The 25,539-nt window shown below is 50.7% G+C and overlaps 2 protein-coding genes and 1 long non-coding RNA gene across 6 annotated transcripts in view; 1 reads left to right on the forward strand and 2 right to left on the reverse strand.

Moving 5' to 3' along the window:
• MTHFS (methenyltetrahydrofolate synthetase) overlaps positions 1 to 3,664 on the reverse strand; it is a 7,263-nt gene extending 3,599 nt beyond the window's left edge. Inside the window, exon 1 of the mRNA XM_040493394.1 lies at positions 3,493 to 3,664. Within this exon, the coding sequence (XP_040349328.1) occupies positions 3,493 to 3,612 (120 nt within the window). The 5' untranslated portion in view covers positions 3,613 to 3,664. The remainder of the gene's footprint in view (positions 1 to 3,492) is intronic.
• Positions 3,665 to 3,792: 128 nt separating this feature from the next.
• Positions 3,793 to 21,955, forward strand: LOC121042276 (uncharacterized). 3 transcript variants are annotated; one of them, XR_005796070.1, is made up of 4 exons: positions 3,793 to 4,356; positions 9,233 to 9,461; positions 21,157 to 21,230; positions 21,399 to 21,955. It is a non-coding gene; the product is annotated as an uncharacterized LOC121042276 (long non-coding RNA). The 3 variants fall into 3 exon arrangements; XR_005796069.1 differs by having other exon boundaries at positions 3,796 to 4,356; positions 21,157 to 21,955; XR_005796068.1 differs by lacking the exons at positions 21,157 to 21,230; positions 21,399 to 21,955 and having other exon boundaries at positions 3,796 to 4,356; positions 9,233 to 9,752.
• The window catches only part of BCL2A1 (BCL2 related protein A1), a 56,496-nt gene continuing 50,548 nt past the window's right edge, over positions 19,592 to 25,539 (reverse strand). Inside the window, exon 2 of one of the 2 annotated variants that reach the window (XM_040493462.1) lies at positions 19,592 to 19,877. In XM_040493462.1, coding sequence (XP_040349396.1) covers positions 19,770 to 19,877 — 108 coding nt within the window. In that variant the 3' untranslated portion in view covers positions 19,592 to 19,769. The remainder of the gene's footprint in view (positions 19,878 to 25,539) is intronic. The other variant, XR_005796066.1, reaches the window with a different exon arrangement.

A 25,539-nucleotide genomic window follows, 5' to 3' on the forward strand; every position in this document is an offset into this window, starting at 1 on the left:
GGAAGGAAGGAAGGAAGGAAGGAAGGAAGGAAGGAAGGAAGGAAGGAAGGAATCCAACAAGAAAACAGTGGGTTCAAGCAACAGCTCTAACTCAGAAGTAGGGTAAGAGAAACCCCAGGACAATGGCTATGCAATGGGCTAGACCAGAGGGAACAGGGGGCTATAGAGTGCTTTCAAGAAAATGGATTTCTTTTAACAGACAAAATGAAAAAGAATCTACTAACAAGATAAAGGCATATTCTTGTTTTGCCAAAAAGGAAAATTAAAGGCAATCAAAAACTCCTTGAAAAAAAGAGGTAAATTAGAAATGTATACTCCAAATAGGAACAGACTAAAGCATGTCATGATTTTGAGCAATTTTAGAGCATAACAAGAGAAAGGATTTGGTAATGACACTTGAAACATTCTCCACCTAGCCACACATAGCTCATGACAGAATTATATATCCTTTTCGTACAACCATACAACTCGGTTCTACAGTGAATATCACATATATAACCAAAATATCATAAATACTATTTACTTAAAATCCAAATTTGGCAGTCAGCCACAGAAAACGCTCAGTAGACTCACTCTAATTATAAAACAGAATACAAATATTATGAAACTTGACAATTTAAGAAAAATGATACAGGAGTCAGAAATTAGCAGATACGGGGCTCCTGGGTGGCTCAGTTGGCTGAGCATCCAACTCTTGACTTCAGCTCAGGTCATGATCCCAGGGACATGGGATTGAGCCCCACATTATACTCTGCACTAAGTGTGGAGCCTGCTTGGGATTCTTTCTCCCTCTCCCCTCTGCCCCTCTCCCCCATTTGTGCTCTCTTGCTCTTTTTTCTTGGAGAAGAGAAGAGAAGAGAAGAGAAGAGAAGAGAAGAGAAGAGAAGAAACAAGAAGAGAAAGAAGAAAGAAAGAAAGAAAGAAAGAAAGAAAGAAAGAAAGAAAGAAAGAAAGAAAGAAAGAAAGAAAGAGGCAGATGGACAAGACAAAGTGAGTACAGGGCACTAATTTCCTCATCTTCTTTGGTTGGGAAGTCAAGCTATGGCGTAAGGTTGAAATTCTTTACCATACATTGATTTTCCGATAAATTTCTAAATTATAAAAAAGGTGTTGTGTCATTAAGAATAAATATGCCTTGTGAAAGAAAATCGTTGAGAGAAAGGCATCATTTAATACCTTTCTTGAACATGCACTATAGCAAACACAGTTCTAATCACAGCACATTGATGTTTTCGGCCATGATCCATTGGTCGGTCACAGAATCGATAGCAGGTTACTTACAATCAGCACTTTAATATACTCTATTTTGATTTAAATAAAAGAGTATATTAAAGTTCACAGTATATAGTAACAATTGTGAAACACTGGGCTGTGAAACATTTCATACATGTGTGTATTTGTAGGCGGTAAAGTGTATTTATTACTGAGGGTCATGGTCTGCTTTTCAACTTTTCTTTCTTCTGAGGCCAGTTCTCAGTTGTCACCCTATTCTGTCACTGGCTCTACGTCTGCAGAGCTACTCTTCCCACCTGAAGTTTAGGAACTCTGATCTGCAGGCAGACAGAATGAACTTAACTTTATTTTCCCCGTGCCACTCCAAGTCCTGCACCAACTCCTACGTGCCTCGTGCTTAGTGACGTCAAACCCCTGTCTCTGAAACCACAGGCGACTGCCCTCCTCTTCCAGTGCTGCCCTTTATCCGACCACTTCCCAGGTCCTGCTGATTCTCACTGCACTGACTCCGGTCTCCCAAATGCTGCCAATGTGCTCTTCCTCAAGGATCTATCAAACACGTGCGTTGGGGAGCCTGGCTGGCTCAGTTGGTGGAGCTCGGGGCTGTGAGTTCCAGACCCACCTCGGGTGTAGGGATTACTCAAAAATAAAATCTTTAGGGGCGCTTGGGTGGCTCGGTTGGGCGGCTGACCCTCGATTTCAGTTCAGGCCATGATCTTGTTGGGGTTGTGGGATCAAGCCCCGCGAGGAGCCTGCTTGAGATGCTTCCTCTCCTCAAAGAAATAAAATAAGGTCTTTCAAAAACAAACAAACATGTGAAGCACTGAATCTATCCTTTACACACCTGTTTGAACATTTACAACAGGCCTACAAGGATGACATCATCCCTTTAATGGGTAAGGAACCAGACCCTGGGAAAGACTAGGAGACTTGGCCACGGCCCCATACGGCGAAAATACAGTGGGGCCAGATTAAATCCAGATCTGTGGCGCTCCAAAGGCCGGGTCCAATTGTGCCCTTCCCTCTCTTGCCAAGATATTCCTGCACGTGCCATCTTCCCTTCCCCTGACAAAAGTCATCTTAGACTAACAAGTGCATCTCAAACATCTTCCTACAGCACAGCCCCTCCCCCGAGTTTCGACACCATCCATCTGGGAGCACTGCGAGTCTTTATTCGCGAGTCTGTTGCCTCTTGCAGACTCTCCTTCAGAGCAACGTTACCAGATGGTTTTCATCCCTGCAACCCCGCACACTGGAAAGTGTGGACCACAGAGCGCGTTCCCGTGCGCAAGCCAACCCGCCAAGATCGGGCACCTGCGAGCGAGGGCGCCTGTACCCGTCTGCGCGCACAGGGCACCCGCCAGCGCCTCTCGTAGGTAGCAGCTCGGACACCTCGGTGCGCCAGGACACCCCAGCCCCGCACACCTACGCGCAAGGAGATGGGGGGGGGGGCTTGCTTTGCTCCACTAACCCAAGGGGACCTTGCACGTAAGGACTAGGTGGCTGACAGAGCGGGCGGGGCGATGAAGGAACTCCGGCGGCGCAGCTCGCTGCAGGCACCTCCAGGAGGGACCGCCTGCCGCTCGCAGGGAGCTCGGGCGCCCGTCAGAACCAGGCGGGGAGGCGGGGGGCGGCCCCGTCTGGACGCGCGGACCCGCCCCGCCTCCCCGACCCCGGGGCAGCGCGCGGGGACAGGGCACCGGACGCCCGTCGGAAGCGGCCACGCGCTTCTCCGCCCGCGTCCCTGAAGCGGCTGGACTCCCGCTACGCGTCCACGGCTCCCGGCCACTCGCGGGGACCCCCTTGCTCCGCGCCCACCGCTCAGCCCGCCAGAACTTCCTGCTTCCACCCTGCTCTCACCTCGGCGGGCCGCCATCTACCTCCACCCTGGCCCTCCTCAGCCCGGGACCCCCCTCTTAGGGGCCCGGTCGGAGGGTCGTGCGCGCCCCCCGGAGAAACGTGCGCGCGCCCGGGATCTTCCTGGCTGGGGGGGGGCGTGCGCGCGCCCGGGATCGTCCCGACGGCACGTGAGGGGGACGTGCGCGCGCCCGGGGGATGGCCCCGGCACCCGCGGAGGGGACGTGCGTGCGCCTGGGAAGGGGGTGGGGGGGGAAGGTCTTTATGGCACCTGCGGGGGCGTACGCGCGCCCGTGCCGACGTGCGCGCGCCGGGGCCTGTGCAGAGCCGCCAGCCCAGAGGCGCAGGGCCGTTCCGTGAGTGGAGCGGCTCGCTGTGCTGGCGGTCCCCGCGGTCTCGCACCTTCTGGGCCAAGAGGCGGGACTGACGCAGCCGCTCCTCGGCGCTCATCGCCCGCAGACGCTGCTTCAGCTCGGCCCGCAGGCTCCGCTTGGCGCTGCTCACGGCCGTCGCCGCCGCCATCTCTCGGACCAGCCCCGCCCCTGTGCTCGTCCCCGCTTCCGGGTCGTCGGAGCCCCGCCCCCAGCCCGCCTCCAGCCTCCCGCCCGTACCCGGGCTCTGCGCTGCCAAGGGGAGGGTCCGGGCTCGGCCGGGACCCGGGGGATGGGGGTGGGGGTGGGGTCCGAGGTCTGCGGGGCACCGGGGTGAGGCTCCGAGCACGACGCAGTCCAAGGGAGGGTCCGGGCTCGGTGCAGCCCCCGGGACGGATCGGTGCAGCCCGGGGCGGGGGGCGGGGGGGTCTGGGCTCGCTGCGGGCTCCGGAGCAGGGTCGCTGGAGGGCGGCTGTTGTCCGGGCTCAGCGCGGCTCTGGGGAGGCGGCTCCTCCGCCCTCCTTGGCCGAGAGCGAGTGGCCGCGTGGCCCCGGCTGCCCGCGCGGCCCTGGCCCATCGTGGGCTCGGGGAGAGGGGCACAGTCAGACCCTAGGGCCAGCCTAGATTCCGGTGAGTGAACCTTGCGTCACGAGGGGCTGTGTGGGGCCCGAAAAGAGCGCCGAGGCGGGCCGGTGAGAAGTACGCAGGATACGCAGTCCTGCTGGTTAAAGGGACAATTATTTGTTTGTTGGCAAAAGCATTTTACACCGTTTTCGTTTCCAGTGGGTCGGAGGAAGACGGTTGATTCCCGAGGGGTAGGATGGGCCGTTGATGCGTCGGCTGACTTTCCCACACCAGATCAGCGTGTTCACCTCTGGAGAACTCAGGGCCCAGAGTAAGTTACCCTATTCGAGACACGTTCAAGGTCCAGCAGTATTTTCACTGTGGGACGCCTGGTGCCCGCTCCTCCTGTGAAAGCGCTGTTCCTACAGGAGCAAACACGGAGGAGACGGAGACACCCGGGTTTTTTTGCTCGCAGAGCGTTTACCAGCAATGGGAAGCGAGAAAAGGGTAATTTAAGGGAGTAAGTAGGTGTGGAGAGAGACTCTTGCCCTCACACGTTGACATCAGGTGGCCCTTGAAAAGGTGACAGGGCTAATTTAACGGATAAAGGGATTGAACTGTAAAATAATTGGAAGTGTAGAGAAATTTTAGTAAATTTTGTGTTAATCAACTTTACTAAAGTTCATCCAGAAAAACAAGCATTCAAGAACAGCCAGAAAGGGGTCCCTGGGTGACTCAGTGAGTTAAGCATCCGGCTCTAGATCTCAGCTCAGGTCTTGATCTCAGGGTTGTGAGTTCAAGCCCCACATTGGGCTCTGTGCTAGGCATGAAGCCTACTTTTAAAAAATGAATAGAATGGAATGGAATGGAATGGAATGGAATGGAATGGAATAGCTAGGAAAACACTGAAAATGAAAGGCCCTTGGGGAACTGGACCTTAAACAGAAGGGTACTGCTGCTTAAACCCACAGTAGACCACACAACAGAAATGACCTGAAACCATATGGAAGTTTAGAGTATGGCAAAGATGTTCTCTCAAATCACTGGGGCAAGCATGATCTTAGTAAATGGTGCTAGAATAGCTGAACAGCCATTTTTTTGCAAGATAAAATCATGTCCGTACCTCACACCATACATAAGAAGAACCACATGGATTAAGGACCCAGTGTGGAAACTGGGACTATACCAGTAGTAGAAGAAAAGGACAATTCGTCTTCAACCTCCGTTTAGGGAAAGGCATCCTCGCTGTGACTCAGAATCCAAAGGCAATAAAAGAGAAGATTGAGACATAACTGTATGACAGTTTCTTATAATTTTTCATAGCATAAAAAGCCATACACAAAATTAAAAGGCAACTGACAAACTGAGAGAAGATCCTTGCAACATAAACCACAAAGGGTTAATTTCTCTTAATTAAAAAAAAAAAAAAAAAAGTTTGGGTTACAGGGCAGTTAAACCAGAAAAACAAATAACAGGCACCCAGACTGGAAAGAAGGAAGTAAAACTGTCTCTGCATATGCCATGACCTCATATACCGACATCCTAAGGGATCTGACTCGTTCGTTAGGACGAGTAAAGTGGAGCCCAGCAAAGTTGCAGGATACAAGACCAATATACAAGCACACCTCTTCCAGCCTGACACCCTTCATACTAGACGTATTGCTGGTTCTTCCAGTTCTACAGCAGCTCCTGGCCTTTGGATTCAGATTGGGACCGTGGCTCTGGAGATTTTGGACTTGCTGACCTCCATAATCACACGAGTCAAATCTTTATCATAAATCTTGTTATCAGTAGATATCTCCAAGGGACCTGGGTGGCTTAGTCAGTTGAACGTCTGATTCTTGATTTCAGCTCAGGTCACGATCTCACAGTTAATGAGTTTGAGCCCCACATTGGGCTCTGTGCTGACAGCATGGAACCTGCTTGAGATTCTTTTTTTCCCCCATCTCTCTGTCCCTCCCTGCTTGTGTTCTCTGTCTCTCAAAATAAATAAATAAACTAAAAACATTTTTTAAATAGATACCTTCTTTTGGTTCTGTTGTGCTACATATACAGCTGGACCTCAAACAACATGGGGATTAGGGGCACTGATCGCCACACAGTTGACTGTCTGAAACCTTAACTACTAATAGCCTACCATTGATGAAAGCTTTACGGATCAGATGCACAGTTATGAACACCTAGTTTGTATGTTACATGTATTACATACTGAATTCTTACAATAAAGTAAGAGAAAAGAATTATTAAAATCATAAGAGAAAATACATTTATTGTACTGGACTGTATCAAAAAAGAATCCATGTGTAAGTGGACCCACACAGCTCATGCCTGTATTGTTGAATGGTCAACTATGTATTCATATATACAACGGAGGTAATATAAAGAGATGCATATGTATATTTCATGATGCATTTATTGTCAAGTATGTATAATAGATTAGGTATATATAACAAGATATAAAGTATACATAATAAAAATATCTCTCCTATTGATTCACTTTCTCTAGAGAACCCTAAGATTTTTAGAATAACATAAATAGTCTGAAATATAAAAAACAAAAAAAACCAACAAATATAGACAAACAAATATAAAAAAAATGAATTTCATTTGCAATAGCATCAAAAAAATATTTAGGAATAAATTTAACAACTGTCAGAGTTTTGAAAACCATGTGACATTGTTGAAAGAAAGAAAACAAGTATAAGTTAAAGGACATCCCACGTTCATGGATTGGAAGGCTTAATATTGTTAAGATAGCACTGCTCCCCAAATTGATCTATAGAGTCAATGCAGTATCTATCAGACTTGGTTTTTTTGCAGAAATCAATAAGCTGATTCTAAAATTCTTGTGAAAATGCAAGGAGTCCAGAATAATCAAAACAGTCTTGAAAAAAGTGAACATAGTTGGAAAACTCACACTACCCAACTTGAAAAGTTACTACAAAGCTACGGTAATCAAGACATTGTGGTCCTGGCATAAGGAAAGAAAGATAGGTAAATGACAGAATTCAGAGCCCAGAAATACATGTCCACATTTATGGTGAATTGATTGTCCTGAAAAAGAATGCCAAGATGATTCAACAGAGAAAGAATAGTCTATTCCCAGAAACATGGTGCTGGAATGTGGAAAACAAGGAAGTTGGGCTTTTACCTAACGCCATAATCAAAGTTTAACTCAAAGTAGATCAAAGGCCTAAAAGTAAGTGCTGAAACAAAACTCTTAGAAGAAAACAGGGGCACAAACCTTTATCACTGTGGATTAGGCAGTGGTTTCTTAGTTTTGACACCAAACACACAAGCAACAAAAGAGAAGTAAATTGGACTTCATCAAAATTGAAAACATCAGTACGTCAAAGCACATCATCAAGAAAATGAAAAAAATATAGATTGGGAGGACTACCAAATCATGTATACGATAAGGGAGTTGAATCCAGAATACATGAAGAACTCTTAACAGCTCATCAATAAAGATAATCTAATGTAAAAATGGGCAAAGACTTAGACATTTCTCCACATAAGATTAATGTCTGATAAGCGCATGAAAAGATTTCAGCAGCATTAGTCATTAGAGAAATGCAAACAAAACCGAGAAGACATACCATTTCACACCCACTAGGGGGGCTATAACCAAGAACGGAAGTGCTGGTGAGGGTGTGAAGAAAGGAACCCTCACAGTAACGGGAATATGAGACACGACAACACGGATGGACCTCAGTGAGAGGCCAGACACAAAAGGCCACACACTGTGTGATCCCATTTACACGAAATATCCAAAACAGTCAAATCTACAGAGACAGCGCATAGATGAGTGTCTGCCTGGGGCTGCGAGGGAAGGAGGGCAGGGTTTCTTTTGGGGGTGATGACAATGTTCTAACGTTAGATGGAGGTCATAGTTGCAAAACACTGTGAATGTGCTAAAACCAAATAGACTGGACGTTTTAAAAGGGTGAATTTATGTGCTCGCTTCGGCAGCACATATATTAAAAGGGTGAATTTAATGTCAATTACATGTCCTTAAAATAAAAAAACAATATAAAAAAAGTATGTACACGTAATCTCCTTTCTGAAAGACAAAAAATGAAATAAACATAAACCAGAAACCAAGCTTGGGTACCTGTAGGGAATGGGTGAGGATGGGGGGGAGGGGGGAGGGGATGTTCCTTTGATGACACCTGTCTGTGTAGCTCTGACCCTCCGAACCATGCCAACCACGTCTGCATACACACACGCGCCCGTTCGTACAGCAGGAACAGTGCAAGCCGGCACACGGAAACTGAAGTGCATTGTACATGATTAACAATTACAACGAATGCTGGAGAAGAAAAGAACTAACTTAAGTAACTGTGGAAAACAGCATTTTGATTTTCTGTAAGACTAACGACAAAAATAGCTTCACACAAATATGGCCACTCTAGTTAAGACATTTGTTTTTCAAAGGGTTATAAATTAGTAATTGTGAAACTGCTTTATCTGTGTTCTAGAATTGAACAAAATAAGTAAACACATTGTAGATGATGAGAGTCCCAGTTTCTCCCTATCCCGAAAAATAAGTAACAAATAAGGCAGGAGGGAAGGTTGGAATGAACCTTGTTGTGTTGGGTTGGAATTGGAAGTGTCCATGTAAATTTGCGATTTTAAGTATATACAGAAATGCATAGACACAGAAATAGAGATGTGGGTTAGATACATACACTTATGTTTCCTAGTCCTGTTCCTGAGCAGACCTGGAAGCAATGACCCTCCATAGCAGTGAAATCTAGCATCCAGATCCTGGTTTCCAAATGTCATTGTCCAACAACAAAAAATAGGGCTTCCAGAGCTGAGGCAGGACCAAGGTGGACCTAGAAGATTTAGTGGTGCCACAGAGTAAGGGGGTGACCACAATGGAAGGGAGCAGGTCAGGAGGGGAGCCGGGACCCAAACGGGGGTTCCCAGTGGGCAAAGCTGGGACAGTTCGAGCAACAAAAAAATAGTCTTACTCACTTTATAACCCATGGAATAACATAAATATCCGTAAGTGCCTCGTGATTGATAAATGAATACTGATCCATAACAAAAAAACAAAGAGGCATAACCGGAACATCTCTGTGGTCTTGAACCATCTCCCCACAAGACAGTACAGGTTAACATGTGACAAGAACATGTGGCCCCTCCGAGGACACACTGGAAGGACACAACTCTGTTCACGTGGTATTTCCTCCCAACAGGAAAATCAGGAAAACCTCAATCATGAGAAAGACATCACACCCAAATTGAGAGACGTTCCACCACACACCTGACTGGTGGTCTTCACGAGTCTCAAGGTCATGAAAGACCAAGAAAGACGGGATTGGAGGAGAGTGAGGAGACACAACAGGACAGTTCAATACAGTTGGCTCTCCTGGGTCAGCTTCGGGACCAGAGAACGGACATTAATGGGAAAACTGGTGGATTCAGGTAAGGTTTGTACATTAGTTAATGGTGGGGTATCGGTGTGCGTTTCTCTCTTTGGATAATTGCCCATTACATTGACGATGTTGTTATTGGAAGTTGGACGCAGAGTGTATGGGAAGTCTATTTTTATGAATTTCCGTAAGATTAAAATTCAAAAGAAAAGGAAAAAAAAAAAAAAACAAACCTGTTAAATAAGTAAACTTTGTGCAAGCCTGCGATGGGAGAGATCATCCTGTGAAAACAGTGGAAATTTTATTTGACCCAAGTGTAAGTCAACAAACATTACTAACCGCCTGTTGCATCGGGCCCTAACTGATCTCCCAGCGATCAAACTCTCCTCCCGCCTGGTCACAGCACTGCCAAACGCGGCTTCCTCGGAAGGAAAACCTTCTCACCCCATCGCTGTCCCTCTTGAAAATTCCTTCGGTGGGGGCGCCTGGGTGGCTCAGTCGGTTAAGCTGCCGACTTCGGCTCGGGTCATGATCTCGCGGTCCGGGAGTTCGAGCCCCGCCTCGGGCTCTGGGCTGACGGCTGGGAGCCTGGAGCCTGTTTCCGATTCTGTGTCTCCCTCTCTCTCTCTGCCCCTCCCCCGTTCATGCTCTGTCTCTCTCTGTCCCAAAAATAAATAAACGTTGAAAAAAAAATTAAAAATAAATAAACGTTAAAAAAAATTAAAAAAAAAAAAAATTCCTTCGGTGCACACCTGTCATGGGAACACAGCTCCTCTCAGCTACCTGGGCCGCACCTGCGCAGCCCTGAAGCTTCCCACTCCCTGGCTCAGCCTCCCTGGCTCAGCGGTTCATGCTTCTGGAGCCCCCCGGGGGCAGCTGAGTGCACAGTGGTCCTTTTTATTCACCAGAACTCACAACTCGTCCTAGGAAAGCACCGTATGACTTTAGTGTTTTTAAGAAGAAATACTTTGAGAAGCCACTTGGGTGATAGAGTCAAAGCCAAAATAATAAAAAGATGGCTCCTACCTCACCTGTCTGTGTCAGATGGCCAGAGGACTTTATGTCGCTTCCCAGAGGGAAGGGGGGGGCGGTCAGTAAGTCACATGGAAAGACAGGGTTGGGGAGCTCACACAGTTAGTTCCCCTCCCTGCATTTGAGGGGAGAGAGAGGGAGGAAAATCCCTGGAAGCCACGGTGGGGGGCAGGGAGGACTTCGGAAAACGAGTGTCTGAGAAGGGTTTTCTGGGTTGTGTGCTCTTGGACGGTTGGCGTAAACCGTCCCTCCCTGTCTCCCTGCCGGGTTATTCAGTGGTCCCTGTGGCACGGCCATGCGGGTAGATTCTCAGGGTTAATCCAGGACTGCTTGGTCTGGGAGATGGCAGAACTGCCGTCGTAGCTGGAATAATACCACTAACCACGGCCAGCGCCTCCCGCGCCGCCTCTGGAACCTACCGTGCGAGGGCTCGACCTACAGAGTGTGATGGGGGTATTACTGTGATGTTGCTACAGAACAGGAAACAGGTTTGGAGATCATACGTGTCCTGCCCCAGCTCATGTACGTGGTAGAAACCAGTGCTACCCCCTCCTGTCCCAGCAGTGTCTGTCCCAGCGGTGTCTGTCCCAGCGGTGTCTGTCCCAGCGGTGTTCTGTCAGCCTGGGGCCGCGTGGACACTTGCCTGCATCCTCAGGGTCCAGCCCCAGACCCAGCACGGAGCGGGCGCTGGGTGGGCGTGTGTTAGCAGAGGCTGGGTCAGGAGCCAACTCAGTGGGAAGGCATTTGGTTGGTTCTGGTAAAATCCCCGCTGCTTACGGACATCCAGGTCAGGAGAAAAGACCCCTCGTGTTCTTCAAACCATAGCTAGAGTACCAAACCGTAGTTCAATAATTTCACAGGGGCGCCTGGGGGCTCAGTTGGTTGGGCGTCCGACTTCGACTCAGGTCATGATCTCGCGGCTCATGAGTTCGAGCCCCGCGTCGGGCTCTGTGCTGACAGCTCAGAGCCTGGAACCCGCTTCGGATTCTGTGTCTCCCTCTCTCTCTGCCCCTCCCCCGCACACTCTCTGTCTCTCTCTCTCAAAAATAAACATTAAAAAGAGACTTAAAAAAAGAATAATTTTACAAACTAGGGAATATCCAGAAAAGGGCGGCTCCCTCCGCCCTAGGTAGTAGGTAGCCATTCTGGAAATTAAAAAAGAAAAGTCACATCAGCAGGGAAAACCCATTGACTCACCTCTGTGATGCCAAAGTGGTTACGTACCTTCAGTTCAAGGAGTCGTGTGGAAACTGAGCAGGTGGGTGGGCAGGGGCAGGTGGAGGAAAGAATGGCAGAAACGAACAGAGTTTCCATCCTCTAAGGTGAGACAGGCATGGATTTTCTGAAGCGCGTGGTCTCATTGCTGCATTTACAGACCTAACGCTTAATTCTCGTCAGCACCCCGGGTGCCATCCGCCTACCAAAACTTGCGGCTTTGAGCCGACCGCATCGGCACCACCTGGGACCTTGTCAGGCGGGCAGGGTCTCAGGCCGTCCCCAGAATCTGTATTTGTATTTTAACGTGATCCCCAAGTGATTTGTATTCATACAGACGTTCAGGAAACGCGACCACGGATTGGTGTATAAAGCAAATGTCAACTTGCAAGGACGCAAACGATCCCGCACACTCTAACGTGGTCAGCCTGCACAGATCAATCATCCCCTCCGACTAGACAGGTCAGGAGGTGGCTGGTGAGATCCCCACATCCTCCCCCGGCACCCCGCCCCCGTCACAAGGAAGTGACCAAGTACCAAGGCTGAGTAAGCACTAACCAGGCGAGAGGGCGAGTGAGAACGGAGGTGGGGAAGGTGAGAGGGTCTTCTAGGAAGAGACAACCGTGTGTGCACAGGCCCGAAAGGGAAAAACCCCGTGACGTTTAGAGGAACTGAAAGATGGCCGGAAATGCTCCCCAGCAAAGAGCCGGGAGGAGAGAGGGGTGACATAAGGCTAGACGACACGGGGTTCTTTTGACTTGCCTCTGTGTGTTTCAGCGAACCTCTTGAAAGGTTAAGTTGACACAAAGGTTACAGTGGCAAAAGAGAGAGCTCCCGTAAACTCTCCCGCGCCCTCCCAGAGGTAACTCCGGACACCCCGCGGGACCTTTGTCGAGACTGAGAAGCCAGCATGGGCATGTTGCTGCTAACCAAACTCCACGCTTCATCTGGGTCCGTTTTTCCACTGATGCCCGTGCTCTGTGCCAGGGTCCCGTCCGGGACCCTGTGTTTAGCGACCGTGTCTTCACAGCTCATCTCGTCTGCCCCACCCCTCACACTTCCCTCGTTTTTTGATGACCTAGTCAGTTTTGGGGAGTCACTGGTCAGGGACTCTGTACACTGTCCCTCAAGTGGCGATTGACGTTTTCCCGGGGCCGTGGGCTTGGGGAAGAATGCCACGGAGATTTCGTGCCCTTTTTATCAAGATACCAAAGGTTCGTGCTATCAACACGGCTGGTCACTGGTGACGTCACCGGCGATCACCTGGCCAGGCTCCTCCCTGGTACCTTTGTTTCTCCTTCCTACGCTCTGTTCTTGAGCGTGAGTCCAGCCCACACTCAAGTGAAGAGAAAGAATGACCCCGGGTTTGGTGGTAGAATCTGAGTTCCTAGGAGCCATGAGAAGCCACCGGGCGATTTTAAGCAGAGGGGTGACGCTGCATTCACGTTTCAGATGAGTATGTAGCTGCACTGAATCCACCAGAGGGGGCCCGCGATGGATTAGGGTCACATCCACTGGAGCAGCGGTCTGCGTGGAGGTGAGGGTGGCTTGCATTAGTGTAGGAGGGAAGGGGCTAGAAGGACAGGCAAGCACGGCTCGAGAGATATTTAAGCGGTAGAGTGGCCAGGACTTGGTTACTCTTTGGTTGGAGAACAGGAGTGGAGGGCAAGGAAGGTTCAAGGATGGCGCCCAGAAACCAGGTTCGCGGTTTCAGCAGCTGGTTGAACATCGACGAGGCTGAAGACAAAAGGACACAGTCAGCAGGCAGGCAGATCTCCGAGGGCTCCCTGGCGGAGGCAGCCCCAGGGCTCTGGGGGGCAGGGGTATGCTGTTGTTCAAGTGCCCCTGCTGAACTCCGGAGGCATTGTTCTCCTGCGTGTCCGTGGCTACTCTGGCGGGCTCCGTACGCTGGGTAGCACCCGTTGACCATAAGAGAGCCTCGTCTACCTAAGTAAAGCTTTGACCGTCTTCCTCGTTTACGCCACATCTCTGTGAATACGACAGTTCAGCAGCCATACGCAGCATCCCCATCAAGGACTCTGTGAACGTATATGTACACGCAACACGAGGGACGGTGTTGGTTGGCTCTCCGAATCTCCAGAGCTCTCTGTGGGCTTGTGGGGGAGCCCCATGATAGAGCCCTCGGCATCTGTGTGTCCCCAAGTCCCACCCTCGGGAGCCACATGGCATCCAAGGCAGAAATCAGTAGACTGAGAAGGGCGTGTCAGACTCCACCACGGGCAAGAGGGTACCTGGCACAGCAGGGATGAACTCAGGCGGTTCGCGGGGTAGGCGGGCTGTGGAAGGCCATGGGTGCCATCGTAAGAATGTTCTAAGGATTTCGGCTTCTCCTCGGAGCGAGGTGGAAAGCACTGGAGAGTTTCGAGTGGAGGGAACCATATAGCATCTTACATTTTTCTCTTTTTCTTTTTATTGAAGTACAGTTAACACACAGTGTCACGTTAGTTTCAGGTGCACAACAGACTGATTCAACTTCTCCATCCGTTACAGGGCTACCTACCATCTGTCACCGTGCAACACTGTTACGATGCCACTGACTATACTCTGCGTGCTGTACCTTTCGTCCTCATGGCTTATCCACTCAAGTTATCTTACATTGTTTTGTTAAACGTTTATTTAGGGGCGCCTGGGTGGCTCAGTCGGTTGAGCGTCAGACTTCAGCTCAGGTTGTGATCTCGCAGTCCGTGAGTTCGAGCCCCGCGTCGGGCTTTGTGCTGACAGCTCAGAGCCTGGAGCCTGTTTCAGATTCTGTGTCTCCCTCTCTCTGACCCTCCCCCGTTCGTGCTCTGTCTCTCTCTGTCTCAAAAATATAAATAAAGTTTAAAAAAATTTTTAAACAAATAAATGTTTATTTATTTTTGACGAGGGGGATGGGGCAGAGAGAGGGAGACACAGAATCCGAAGCAGGCTCCGGGCTGAGTTGTCAGCACAGAGCCCGACACGGGGCTCAAACCCAAGAACCATGAGATCATGACCGGAGCTGAAGTCAGACGCTTAATCGACCAGGCGTCCCTTTTTTAAAAATTTTTTAATGTTTATTTATTTTGAGACGGGATGGGCTGAATGGGTGAGGGGCATTGAGGAGGGCACCCGTTGGGATGAGCGCTGGGTTCTAGTCCTGAATTCATTACTGCGCTGTATGCTAAGTAACTTGGATGCGAACTGTAAAAAATTAAGTAAGTAAGTAGGTAAATAGCCACACGTGGCTACCAGCCGTCCAGAAAGGGTTTATTGTCAGGTCCCACGGAGTCACGGAGATCTGCAAAAAGTTTCCGGATCCGAACCAGCCATGACCAGTTCGAGCTGGGGCAGGTCTCCAGGGAGGCCGCGCATAGACGGGTGAGGGGCGCAGACCAGGGAGATCAGGACACCCGACTGGCTGTTGAAGACTGACGTCACCGTCGGTGGGGAAGCCAGCCCCACCCCGCTGGCATTTGCACACAGTTCCAGCCTGTGAGCTTGTGAGCTTGTGAGCCTGTGAGCGGGATGGGGAAGGAAGCAGGCATCTGGGTGGGGCCGTGGGGTCAGGGGGAAGTGGTGCAGAACGACGACGCCCCAGGGCGGTAAGGGACCCGCCCAGCCCCCCATGACCCCGTGCACCCAGGGACCTGCCCAGCCCCCACCCCGTGACCCCATGCACCGAGGGACCCGGGACCCGGCCACCCACCCCCATGACCCCGTGCACCCGGGGACCAGCCCCTCCCCCCGTGACCCCAAGGGACCCTTCGCCCCCGTGACCCCCTGCAAGGTGCAAGTTTCTTCCCGCTTCCCAGCCTGTTTCTAAGTGGGGATAGATAGTATCTAGTTCGGGGACCGCCTGACAATTAAAGGCCATCGCTTCTCTGAAGTCCCTCGTGCGCCGGGAGCAAACAAGAGGCGGCCGTGGCCCCGGGGCCGCGGGGAACACGGTGCCCGGCCTCGTGGGCGGCCCGTTCGGGAACCGATGCGCGTCCATCCGTGCGTTTTGTGAACAGTAGTCCCTGAGCCTTCAGCGGGCTGTGAGCCGGACTCTGAGACACGAAGGCGCGGTTCCTGCCCTCCCGGAGCTGGCTGTCCGGTGGGAAACACCGAACTGAAACTCGCACAGATGTGAGGCTCTAATGGAGACAGTGGTGTTTTCAGAGGCTGTAGGGGGAGCCCGGTGGGGAGGGCGTCCCTAAAGCGGCCACCTCCCAGCGAAGTCTGCAGGCCGGGTTAGCCTGGGCGGGACGAGGCAGAGGAGTGTCCTAAGCAGAGTCTGTGGCAGCGGGTGCTGGAAACAGGCCAGCGGAGCCACGGGAGCCACGGGCCACCACGGGGGGGGGGGGGGGGAGGGGGGTAAGGCAGATGAAGGGAGGGCCCCACGCTCGCAGGCCTGGTGTTGTCCACGGGCTGTCATGCACACCGACAGATCTTTCTAAGTGACCGAGGCAAAAATAATAGTGCTTCGTGATTTTATTGGGACTTAAACTGGTATCTGGGGTCATGCTTGTGTCTCTCCTTTTATTCTCCTGTGTTTGCACTGTTCACAATGAGTGTTCACCTTTTTCAGTTTTTTTTCTTTTTTTCTTTTGCAAAAACCGGAGCTTTTTAAAAATCAGCTACGTTATCATCTGCAGTAAAATGCACCTGTTTTAAGGGAGTGCCTCTGTGAATCCTGGACACGCTTCTCCCACCACAGCCAAGAGGCGGGACATCCTCATCACCCCAGACAGAGCTTTCCCGGCCGGCTCCCGCCGCCCCACCCCGGCCACAGGCCACCTCTCACCTGCTTTCTGCCACCGGACGCATCACGTTAGTCTTTTCCGGTCTCGCGTGGACGACACTGGACCCCAGGTACACTTTCGTGGCCGGCTTCTCTCGCTCAACACGTGTTGAGGGTGGTTCATCCCGTGGCGCCAGCCCACACCTGATCGTTGCTGAGGCTCGTCCCTTGCGCGGGCGTGCTGCAATTTGTGGAACACGTGGGTTGTGTCCGGGTCTCTCTGCCCTCGTGAATACAGCTGCCGTGAATCGTGGGGACATGTTCGGGGGCTTTTGAGCGGAGACCCAGGAGCCCAGCTGCCGCGCCCCGGGTCAGTGCGCGTTTCGCTTTACAAGAACCTGCCATGCGGTTCAAGAACCGCCAGCAGCGCGTGAGGGCGTTCCCAAAGCCCGGTACCGGTGGTGGCCTTCGTGCGAGCGGTTCTGGAGGGTGCGCCGAGGTCTCCCGTGGTTTCACCTCGCCCTTCCCTGGTGGCCAGTGGTGTCTCGCACCTTCTCCACGTGAACTGCCCGCCTGCCGTCTTCTGCCCATTTTTAAATTCAGTCGATGGTTGTGTTGTTCCTGAATTGTGTTTCGCACGTTCTGGACACGAGTCCTTTGTCAGTTACCAGTGTGACACGTGTTACCTCCCACTCTGTGGCTTGCTGTTTTGAAGATTGGGTTTTGTTTTTTTCTTCTTTGACGGCTTTGAGATAGAATTCTAAATCGTGTCTCTAGAGTATAATTTTTAGGTCCTTTTTTCTTTTCTGGCGCAGGCTTTTGTTGTTGTAGCTAAGAAATCTTTACCCCCTCTGAGGCTGTGATGATTTTCTCCGATGTCTCTTCCGGGATTTTTATGGCTTTAGCTTACTTTTCGGTCTACGACCTGTTCCACCTCCGTCTCTGTGTGCGGTGTTCGCTAAGGGTAAGCCCTCCCCCTGTTATCTTAGTAATAAAACACACAGAGCTGCACTTTGAAAGACCAGGTCACAAACCAAGCCCGAAAGGTCACTGATTCCCCGGTGTTGCTCTGTTAACGAGATCGCTGTGGTATAAAGGTCAGGGTCTGTGGTCTCTTGTGCAAATGTATTCCAGCTGGCAGGACCCGGACATACACTTCTGTTATGTCCACTTGTGATGCTTCCTCCCTACACTTAGCTCTGGTTCATGCCAACACACAGTAGGACCTCACACACTGAGCAGGGGGCGGGGAGGCACCGAGATGAAACGGGGTAGAAATGTTCCCATTCAGAGCAGACGCAAGGGCCAGGTACTTGGCTCTCAGATCGGCTTGGCTGAATACGCCAAAGTCACTTCTGCAAGAAACGTTTCCCTGCTGACCTGCCCCAGTGTCGTATCCCCAGCGTTAAGAATCACAGGGGACTCGGGGCGCCTGGGGGGCTCAGTCGGTTGAGCATCTGAGTTCAGCTCAGGTCATGATCTCACGGTTCGTGGGTTCGAGCCCCACGTCAGGCTCTGTGCTGACAGCTCGGAGCCTGGAGCCCGCTTCTGATTCTGTGTCTCCCACCCTCTCTGCCCCTCCCCCGCTGGTGCTCTGTTTCTGTCTCTGTCTCTCTCTCTCTCTCTCAAAAACAAATAAACATAAAAGAATTAAAAAATTAAAACAAACATAAAAAAAGTAAGTGAAACATGAAAAATTAAACATAAAAAATTAAAATAAACATTAAAAAATTAAAATAAACAATTTAAATATAAAAAAACAAAAAAATTAAACATAAAAAAAATTTTTTTTTTTAATTTTTTTTTCCAACGTTTATTTATTTTTGGGACAGAGAGAGACAGAGCATGAACGGGGGAGGGGCAGAGAGAGAGGGAGACACAGAATCGGAAACAGGCTCCAGGCTCCGAGCCATCAGCCCAGAGCCCGACGCGGGGCTCGAACTCACGCGAGATCACGCGAGATCTCGCGAGATCGTGCCCTGGCTGAAGTCGGACGCTCAACCCACTGCGCCACCCAGGCGCCCCTAAAAAAATTTTAAAAAAAAAGAACCACAGGAGACTATTAACTACAGAAAACCAACGGATGGTCACCGGAGGAGAGGTGGGTGAGGGACAGGGGACAAGGGGGCGGAGATCAGGGAGAGCACTTGCCAGGATGGGACGAGCTGATAGAAAGGCCAAGTCTACAGGTGTCTTGTTCTCCGTACCTTGCATCAGCCATGGGAAGCAGTAAGACTGGGGCGGTGAGAGCGTGCATGCGTGTGAAATCTGTGTGCAGGTGTGCAGAGTAGACCCCTACTTTAAGAGTGATTTCTGGGGCGCCTGGGTGGCTCGGTCGGCTGAGCGTCCAACTTCGGCTCAGGTCATGATCTCGCAGTTCGTGGGTTCGAGCCCCGCGTCGGGCTCTGTGCCTGCAGCCTGTTGGGATTCTGTGTCTCCCTCTCTCTCTGCCCCTCCCCTGCTCACACTCTGTCTCTTTCTCTCAAAAATAAATAAACATAAAAAAATTTTTGAAGGGTGATTTCTAAAGGGGTTTCTTCAAATCAGCCTTAAAAAAAAAAAAAAAGAATCACAGAGGAAGCAAAGTGTGAATTAAGTGAAATCCCCTGTGGAAATGCGCAGAGCCTGGGAGGGAGGCCCTGGTTTCTTGATCAGATCCGTCAGCTCAGCTACTTCCTCGGAAACTCGAGCCCCGAGGGCCAGAGGACACTGAGGAAGACTGGAAGACTGGGAGGTTCTAGAACAGAGCCTGGCGCTCCTGAACTGCAGTCAAATTTACTGACCTCAGAATTGGAATTCAGGGTCTAAGAAAAGACACAGTTGTGTGATTTATGACATTTGTTAAGAGGAAAAATTTGACAATGACTCAGCATGAGTCAGACCTAACTGTCTGCGTTCAGTCTGCCGCGGAGCATCCTGGGTACCTCCCGCCGCGTCTGTCAACTCTGAGTGGCGGGCCAGGGAGCAGAGTCTGTGGGGAGGGCATCTGCGGAATCCCCTAAGTATCCAGGGTCACGGGGGCCACTGGGAGGCAGGATGTAGACCTCACCCCCACTCAGTCGGCGGAGCGAGTTGGCAAATGACTTCTGGGTAACGGGCACCCCTTAAGAAAATCTGCCCCAGGGCAGAGGAGGCGCCCCCTTCCTGGCCCCCACCCGCTTCCTTCAATCCCCGTCCCCTGCCTCCAGCTTTGCCCTTCTACTCGACTCCCAGGCAGGACACAAATTACGTACTGAGACAAATACGGTTTATTTATCAAAATGAGAACAAAATCCCCGTAACTCTGCAAGATCGAGTTACATCACCAAAGTCGTCTGTCCAGTGGAGTAAGTGCCGGCAACACTTAGTGCAAGAGTCAAGACAGCCAGGCAGGTTTCACAATCCAGAGTGCTCTGTGCTTCTGGCCGCTCAGTAGTAGTTCTTCAGGAGAGACAACACCTTACAGATCTTTCCTGTAACTTCCAGAAAGGTCAGCCAGCCAGACTTGGGTTCGAACTTCCTTACAAAGCCGTTTTCCTGTTGGAAAATAAATTTCACATTTTAAAAACCAGGGGCGACAGTTTACTGGGATGGAGAGCAAAGGACCCCCACTTAACAGGCAGCTCCTTGGTCACCTCTGCGCCCGCACTGGCGTCGCTCCGTCCACTGCATCACCGCCCCGCAGCCCTGCTCCGGGCCTCTCCGGGGCAGCGCTGACCAACAGAGGTACGGTGAGAGCCACAGAAGGAAGTTTAAGGTTCCACCGGCCACATTTTTTAATTTTTTATTTTCTGTTTAAGTTTATTTCTTTATTTTAAGAGAGAGAGAGAGAGAGAGAGAGAGAGAGAGAGAGAGAGAGCGCGAGCAGGGGAAGGGCAGAGAGAGGGAAAGAGAGAATCACAAGCAGGTTCCGCACTGTCGGCACAGAGTCTGATGTGGGGCTCGAACCCACAGATAGTGAGATGGTGACCTGAGCCAAAATCAAGAGTGGGGCACTCAACGGACTGAGCCACCCAGGTGCCCCTAGCCACACTTTTTACTTTTTTAGTTAAAATGTTGATTCATTTCAAATGTTTATTTATTTTTAAGAGAGAGACACAGAGCATGAGCATGGGAGGGGCAGAGAGAGAGGGAGACACGGGATCAGAGGCAGGATCCAGGCTCTGAGCTGTCGACGTGGGGCTCGGACCCATGAACAGTGAGATCATGACTTGAGCCCAAGTCGGACGCTCAACTGACTGAGCCCCCCAGATGCCCCACCCCTCCCCCCCCACATCTTTTAAAGTAAGAGAAAATACGTAAAATTAATTTTAAAAATAGATTTAATTTATCTAAAATACTATGATTTCAGTATGTAATCAGTATGAAAATTCTTGAGATATTTTATATCTTTTGTACCAAAACTTTGCAATTTGACATGCGTTTTGTACTCACAACCCATCTGCACCGAGACCAGCCACGTTGTGAGTGTTCACGGCCATAGGTGCCTCGTGGCTACCATACTGGACGCACAGCTCTGGAGGAAGGTCTCATTTTTTCCCCTCTTTTTCAACTGTCTGGTGTTGCGATGTGCATGTATGTTTGTAAGCGGTACTGTGCAGAGTCAGGAGGACCCACAATAAAGCCAGAGTCAGTCGGTGCCTCTGAGCCTGTGACAAGGTGGCTTCCCGAGCAGGGCCAGCGCACAGACGGCGGTCAAGGGGATTTTCCATCCGAAGGATTGCCCAAGAAAACCAGGATTCATTCTCTTTTTGATCGTGGTTTTAAAACAATAGATTGTGAAGTGCCCACTGTAATTTATGACCTATCATTACAGGGCATCCTTACGGCAAAACACCTCTGAGATCGCCCAGCCTAATGCCCTCTGTTATCCTGACAAATGCGAAAAAAGTAAGCTACCTAAAGTTACCTGACTTCCTAGCGCCTGGGCCCGTACGGGAACGCCAACGCTGTTCTTTCGTTCTGCAAGTGTCCAAACAATCACCCAGAGGATTAGAAAATTGTCGGAATGATTTTTTTAAATGTTCGTCTAGTGAACATTCGCTCTGCCTCCGGCAGGTTCCAGGTTCTGGGGTGACAACCGCCTGCTAGCAGCTCGGAGCCCAGGTGACTCCACTTTGGGGCTGGAAGAGACTTGTTATCCGGTGCCCGGGGCCTCTTCCCGAGCACGGCCAGCGCACAGACGGCGGTCAAGGGGATTTTCCATCCGAAGGATTGCCCAAGAAAGCCGGCTTCTGTCCCCATAGTGTCAAGTACAGAGTTGCAAAGTCATGCCCAGCACACGCTGTCACGGCCTAACGGAGGGAACAGGCTGCTCCTTCTCTCCCCTTCCTCCCCCTCCGCCTTTGCACACGCACACGTTTCCCACGCGCCCTCACCGCCTCCCTTCCCAGGATCTTCGTAACCCTCAGCAACGAGGCACTCTCCAACGACCGCTTTTGCTCGGACAGCGGTCACTGTTTGGCACGTAGCATACCATCTGACATACACTCAACTTCTCAACTAAAGAGCGTGAAAAAAAGGAGTAACTGACAAATCCAGCTAGAAGATTAGAGGTTGGGGCGCTTGGGTGGCTCTGTCGGTCGAATGTCTGACTTGGGCTCAGGTCATGATCTCACGGTTCGTGGGTTCGAGCCCCACGTCGGGCTCTATGCTGACAGCTCAGAGCCTGGAACCTGCCTCAGATTCTGTGTCTTCCTCTCTCTCTGCCCCTCCTCTACTCGTGCTCTGTCTCTCTATCAACAAATAAGCGTTAAAAAAAAAAAAAAGATTAGAGGTTTTTTAGCCATAAAAAGCTAAATTAAAAGAAGGAGAGAATTCACAGTAGCTAAAACATGGAAGCAACACCAGCACCCCTCAGCTGAGGAATGGGTCACCGAAACGTGGTCTATACATACACCAGAATACTACTCAGCCTTAAAAAGGAAGGACGTTCTGACACCTGCCACAACGTGGATGAACCTTCAGGACACGAGGCTCAGTGAGCTAAGCAAGTCACGAGAAGACAAATACTGTTTAACCCCATCTACGCAAAGTGGTCACAATAGTCAAACCCATAAAGACAGAAAGTAGGGTGGTGGATACCACGATCCGGGGTCGGGGGGTGCAGAGTCCTGGGGGTGGATCCTGGTGACGTCCCACAACAGTGCGACTATTTAATACTGTTGATGTGCACGCTTAGAAATGGTTAAGCCCAGGGGCGCCTGGGTGGCTCAGTCGGTTAAGCGTCCGACTTCAGCTCAGGTCACGATCTCGCAGTCCGTGAGTTCGAGCCCCGCGTCGGGCTCTGGGCTAATGGCTTAGAGCCTGGAGCCTGCTTCGGATTCTGTGTCTCCCTCTCTCTCTGCCCCTCCCCCATTCATGCTCTGTCTCTCTGTCTCAAAAATAAAAAAAATTAAAAAAAAGAAATGGTTAAGCCCGTACCTTTTACGTTACGTGTATTTTAACAGAATAATAATTAAAAAAAAAAAAAAAACAGAAAAGAACTGACCAGGAAAATATTTACATTTATCATGAAAGGGCTCATTCAAGGGTAAGAGACTCATCATCGAGCCCCTAAGAGTTGAGAAGACAAGGGCTATTGAAAGCAGAAACACGAATCACGCACAAGGGTGTGGGGGAAAATTCAACATTACCGGCAGTTAAAGAATTCACATTGTAATATGGTCTTACTGATTTTTAGACCTGTTAAGTTGACCTTGTTATTTTGAGTCTTGTGAAATCCCCCAAATTATTTTTACTGGTCCTGCCCCCTGGCTGGTGGGGTTGTTGGGTCGTCCCTCCATTGATAGAGCGCTTTCGGGAGGCAGTACGCATTCTGGGAGCAGTGCGATGGGCCATCCATCATTAAGACACCGATCAAGAGGCGGCCTGCTCAGCGATGGGGCGGAAAACCCACCCGGGGCCAGTCTTGAAGCATTGTTTCCAAGAAGGAAGACAACCCAAATGTCTAACAGTTCGGAACTGGTAAAGTAATTGTGACGCATAAAATTGGGAGATATTCTGTAGACGTTACAAGTGTTGGTGTGCAATACATTAGGCAGGTGATCTCAAAGGAGAAAACTCACGTTCCTCAATCGTCCTTGCACAGGACACGCGCACGCAGATGGTTACAGTGGCAGGAGAGAGGTTTCCTCTTTCAAAAACTTGTTTCCAGTGACACTATTTGCATCTTAAAACCATTATATGAAACTCGAGAAACAGGGATTCGATATCTTGTCCGTAATGTGGGAATAAAGAAGGAGCACACAGATCTGGTTCTTTCCAGGAATAGTTCATTAGATTCAGGTACCGTAGCTTCAGAAAAGCCTATGCCGTAAAATAACGTTCTGCATCAATAATGCAAAGAACCCCAGATCCTCAGAATGTTTGACATCTAGGAAGACACCAACGTTATCCCCGCGTTTCCCTGGCGATTATTCACTACGTGTACTCATCCGACAAACGTTTACTGAGCTTCGGCCACATGCCAGGTGCTGTTTGAAGCGCTGAAAACAAACTGGTGAACTAAACACGCAGGACCCCTGGCCTCACGAAGCTTGAGTTCTGGTCACAGAGAAAGACAAGGAACGGATAAGCAGTTACGACGGAGTCAAGCCGGGTACAGGATAGAGCGGTGGTGGTGCCGTCACAGACGGGACGGCTAGGGAAGACTCCCCGAGGAGGGCAACCGTGGCACGGACCCCTGGGAAGGGCAGCGGGGCCAATGCAGACCCCTGGTGATTCCAGGCAGCGGCCACAGCAAGTGCAAAGGCCCTGAGGGCGGAGTGTGATTGGCTTATCCAGGGAGGCTGGCGCTATGAAGCAAAGGAAAGACTCACAGGAAATGGGGTTGGTTGGGGACTTAGGGCCAGACCAGGTAGGACTCTGACTACAGCAGTCAGAACGTTTATTTTATTTTGGCTCCCGGGCGAAGGCGCGTTTGGGAGGGTTCCGATTAGGCCAGGACACGAGAGAATTCACGTCGTTCAGAGATCACTCGGGCTGCTGTGTGGGGAACAGACTGTAGCAGGGCAAGGATGGAAACCGGTAAGAGGTTACGGCCGGCGTCAGACGAAGGACGCGTCCCGGATGGGCTGGGTGCATGACCGACCGACAGGACTGGCTTGTGCCCCGGACGTAGGGTGTGAGGGAGAGGGGTGGAGAGGGACGCCCCCGTTAGAGTGCGTTCCCGAAGGGCCCAAGGTGTGGGGGAGGGGGGCTAGAATTCCGTCTTTCTTTTCATTCAATGACTTTCAATCTCAAGTCAAAATTGGAGAGAAATATCAGGAGAACTTGGCCCCCAAATCTAACGAAGCAGAGGATGCGAGAGACTCATGGAGGGTCTGTCCCCTCGCTGCTTGTGCTTCACGCCTCGGAAACGCCTCTGCCAGCCGGGCAGCCAGCCACGCGGGCACAAGTCTCCGTGTGTCCTTCCGTGTGGCGCAAAAAGACCATCCTTCAGAGCAGGAAGATCATAAACAACCGTAACCAAGCAAACAAAAACGGCTCGTCTCGCCCCTTCTGACTCTTGCGGTTGCTTGGGAAGTACCAGTGCTGACTGTGCGTCCCCGTCTTGAAAGGGGCTTTCTTTCCGTGTTAGGGTGGTTTTCCGAATTACATAGCGAAGCCTCTTGAAATCTCCCGTGTGCCCTTCATAGCTGGTCCTAGCGATACGCTGGTCTTACCTTTTCCCTTCAGGGCATCTGGTTTCGATGGTGACTAATATCTAACCCTGGCTGGTATCACTTGGGAGGACCGAACCTGGTCAATCGGAGAAGTTTGACAACACTACCGCTAACAATAACCCTAAACTTGTACTGAGTGCTTATGCCAGGTGCTTCGTGTGTAACAGTAACTGATTTAATCGTCACGCCGGGTCCTGGGAGGAGGAAGCATTATTCTCCCCGTTCAGCAGACGAGGAAACAAGGTTCCGAGTAGTAGCCTGTGGACGTCCCACAGGCACTGAATGACCCCAGAAGCCAGCCCAGAACCGTGTGACCCACAGTCGGTGCTCACACTATCCAAGTGGCCGACATACTGCCTTCCTGACCCAAAAGTTTTCATAACGTGTCTAATCGTACTTGCGAAGTACTTAGATCATAGTAGTTCTCTGGTTGTGCGCTGACCTTCTCATGTTTCGTGATGCACGCGCATTTCTCATTTGGAGCCGGTGACAGCAGACAGGACCACAGACCCCGAGCTTTCCGGACGGTCACG

This window comes from Herpailurus yagouaroundi, unplaced genomic scaffold, assembly GCF_014898765.1.
Source record: "Herpailurus yagouaroundi ecotype Mexico unplaced genomic scaffold, PumYag 185, whole genome shotgun sequence".
NCBI classification, from domain to species: Eukaryota; Metazoa; Chordata; class Mammalia; order Carnivora; family Felidae; genus Herpailurus; species Herpailurus yagouaroundi.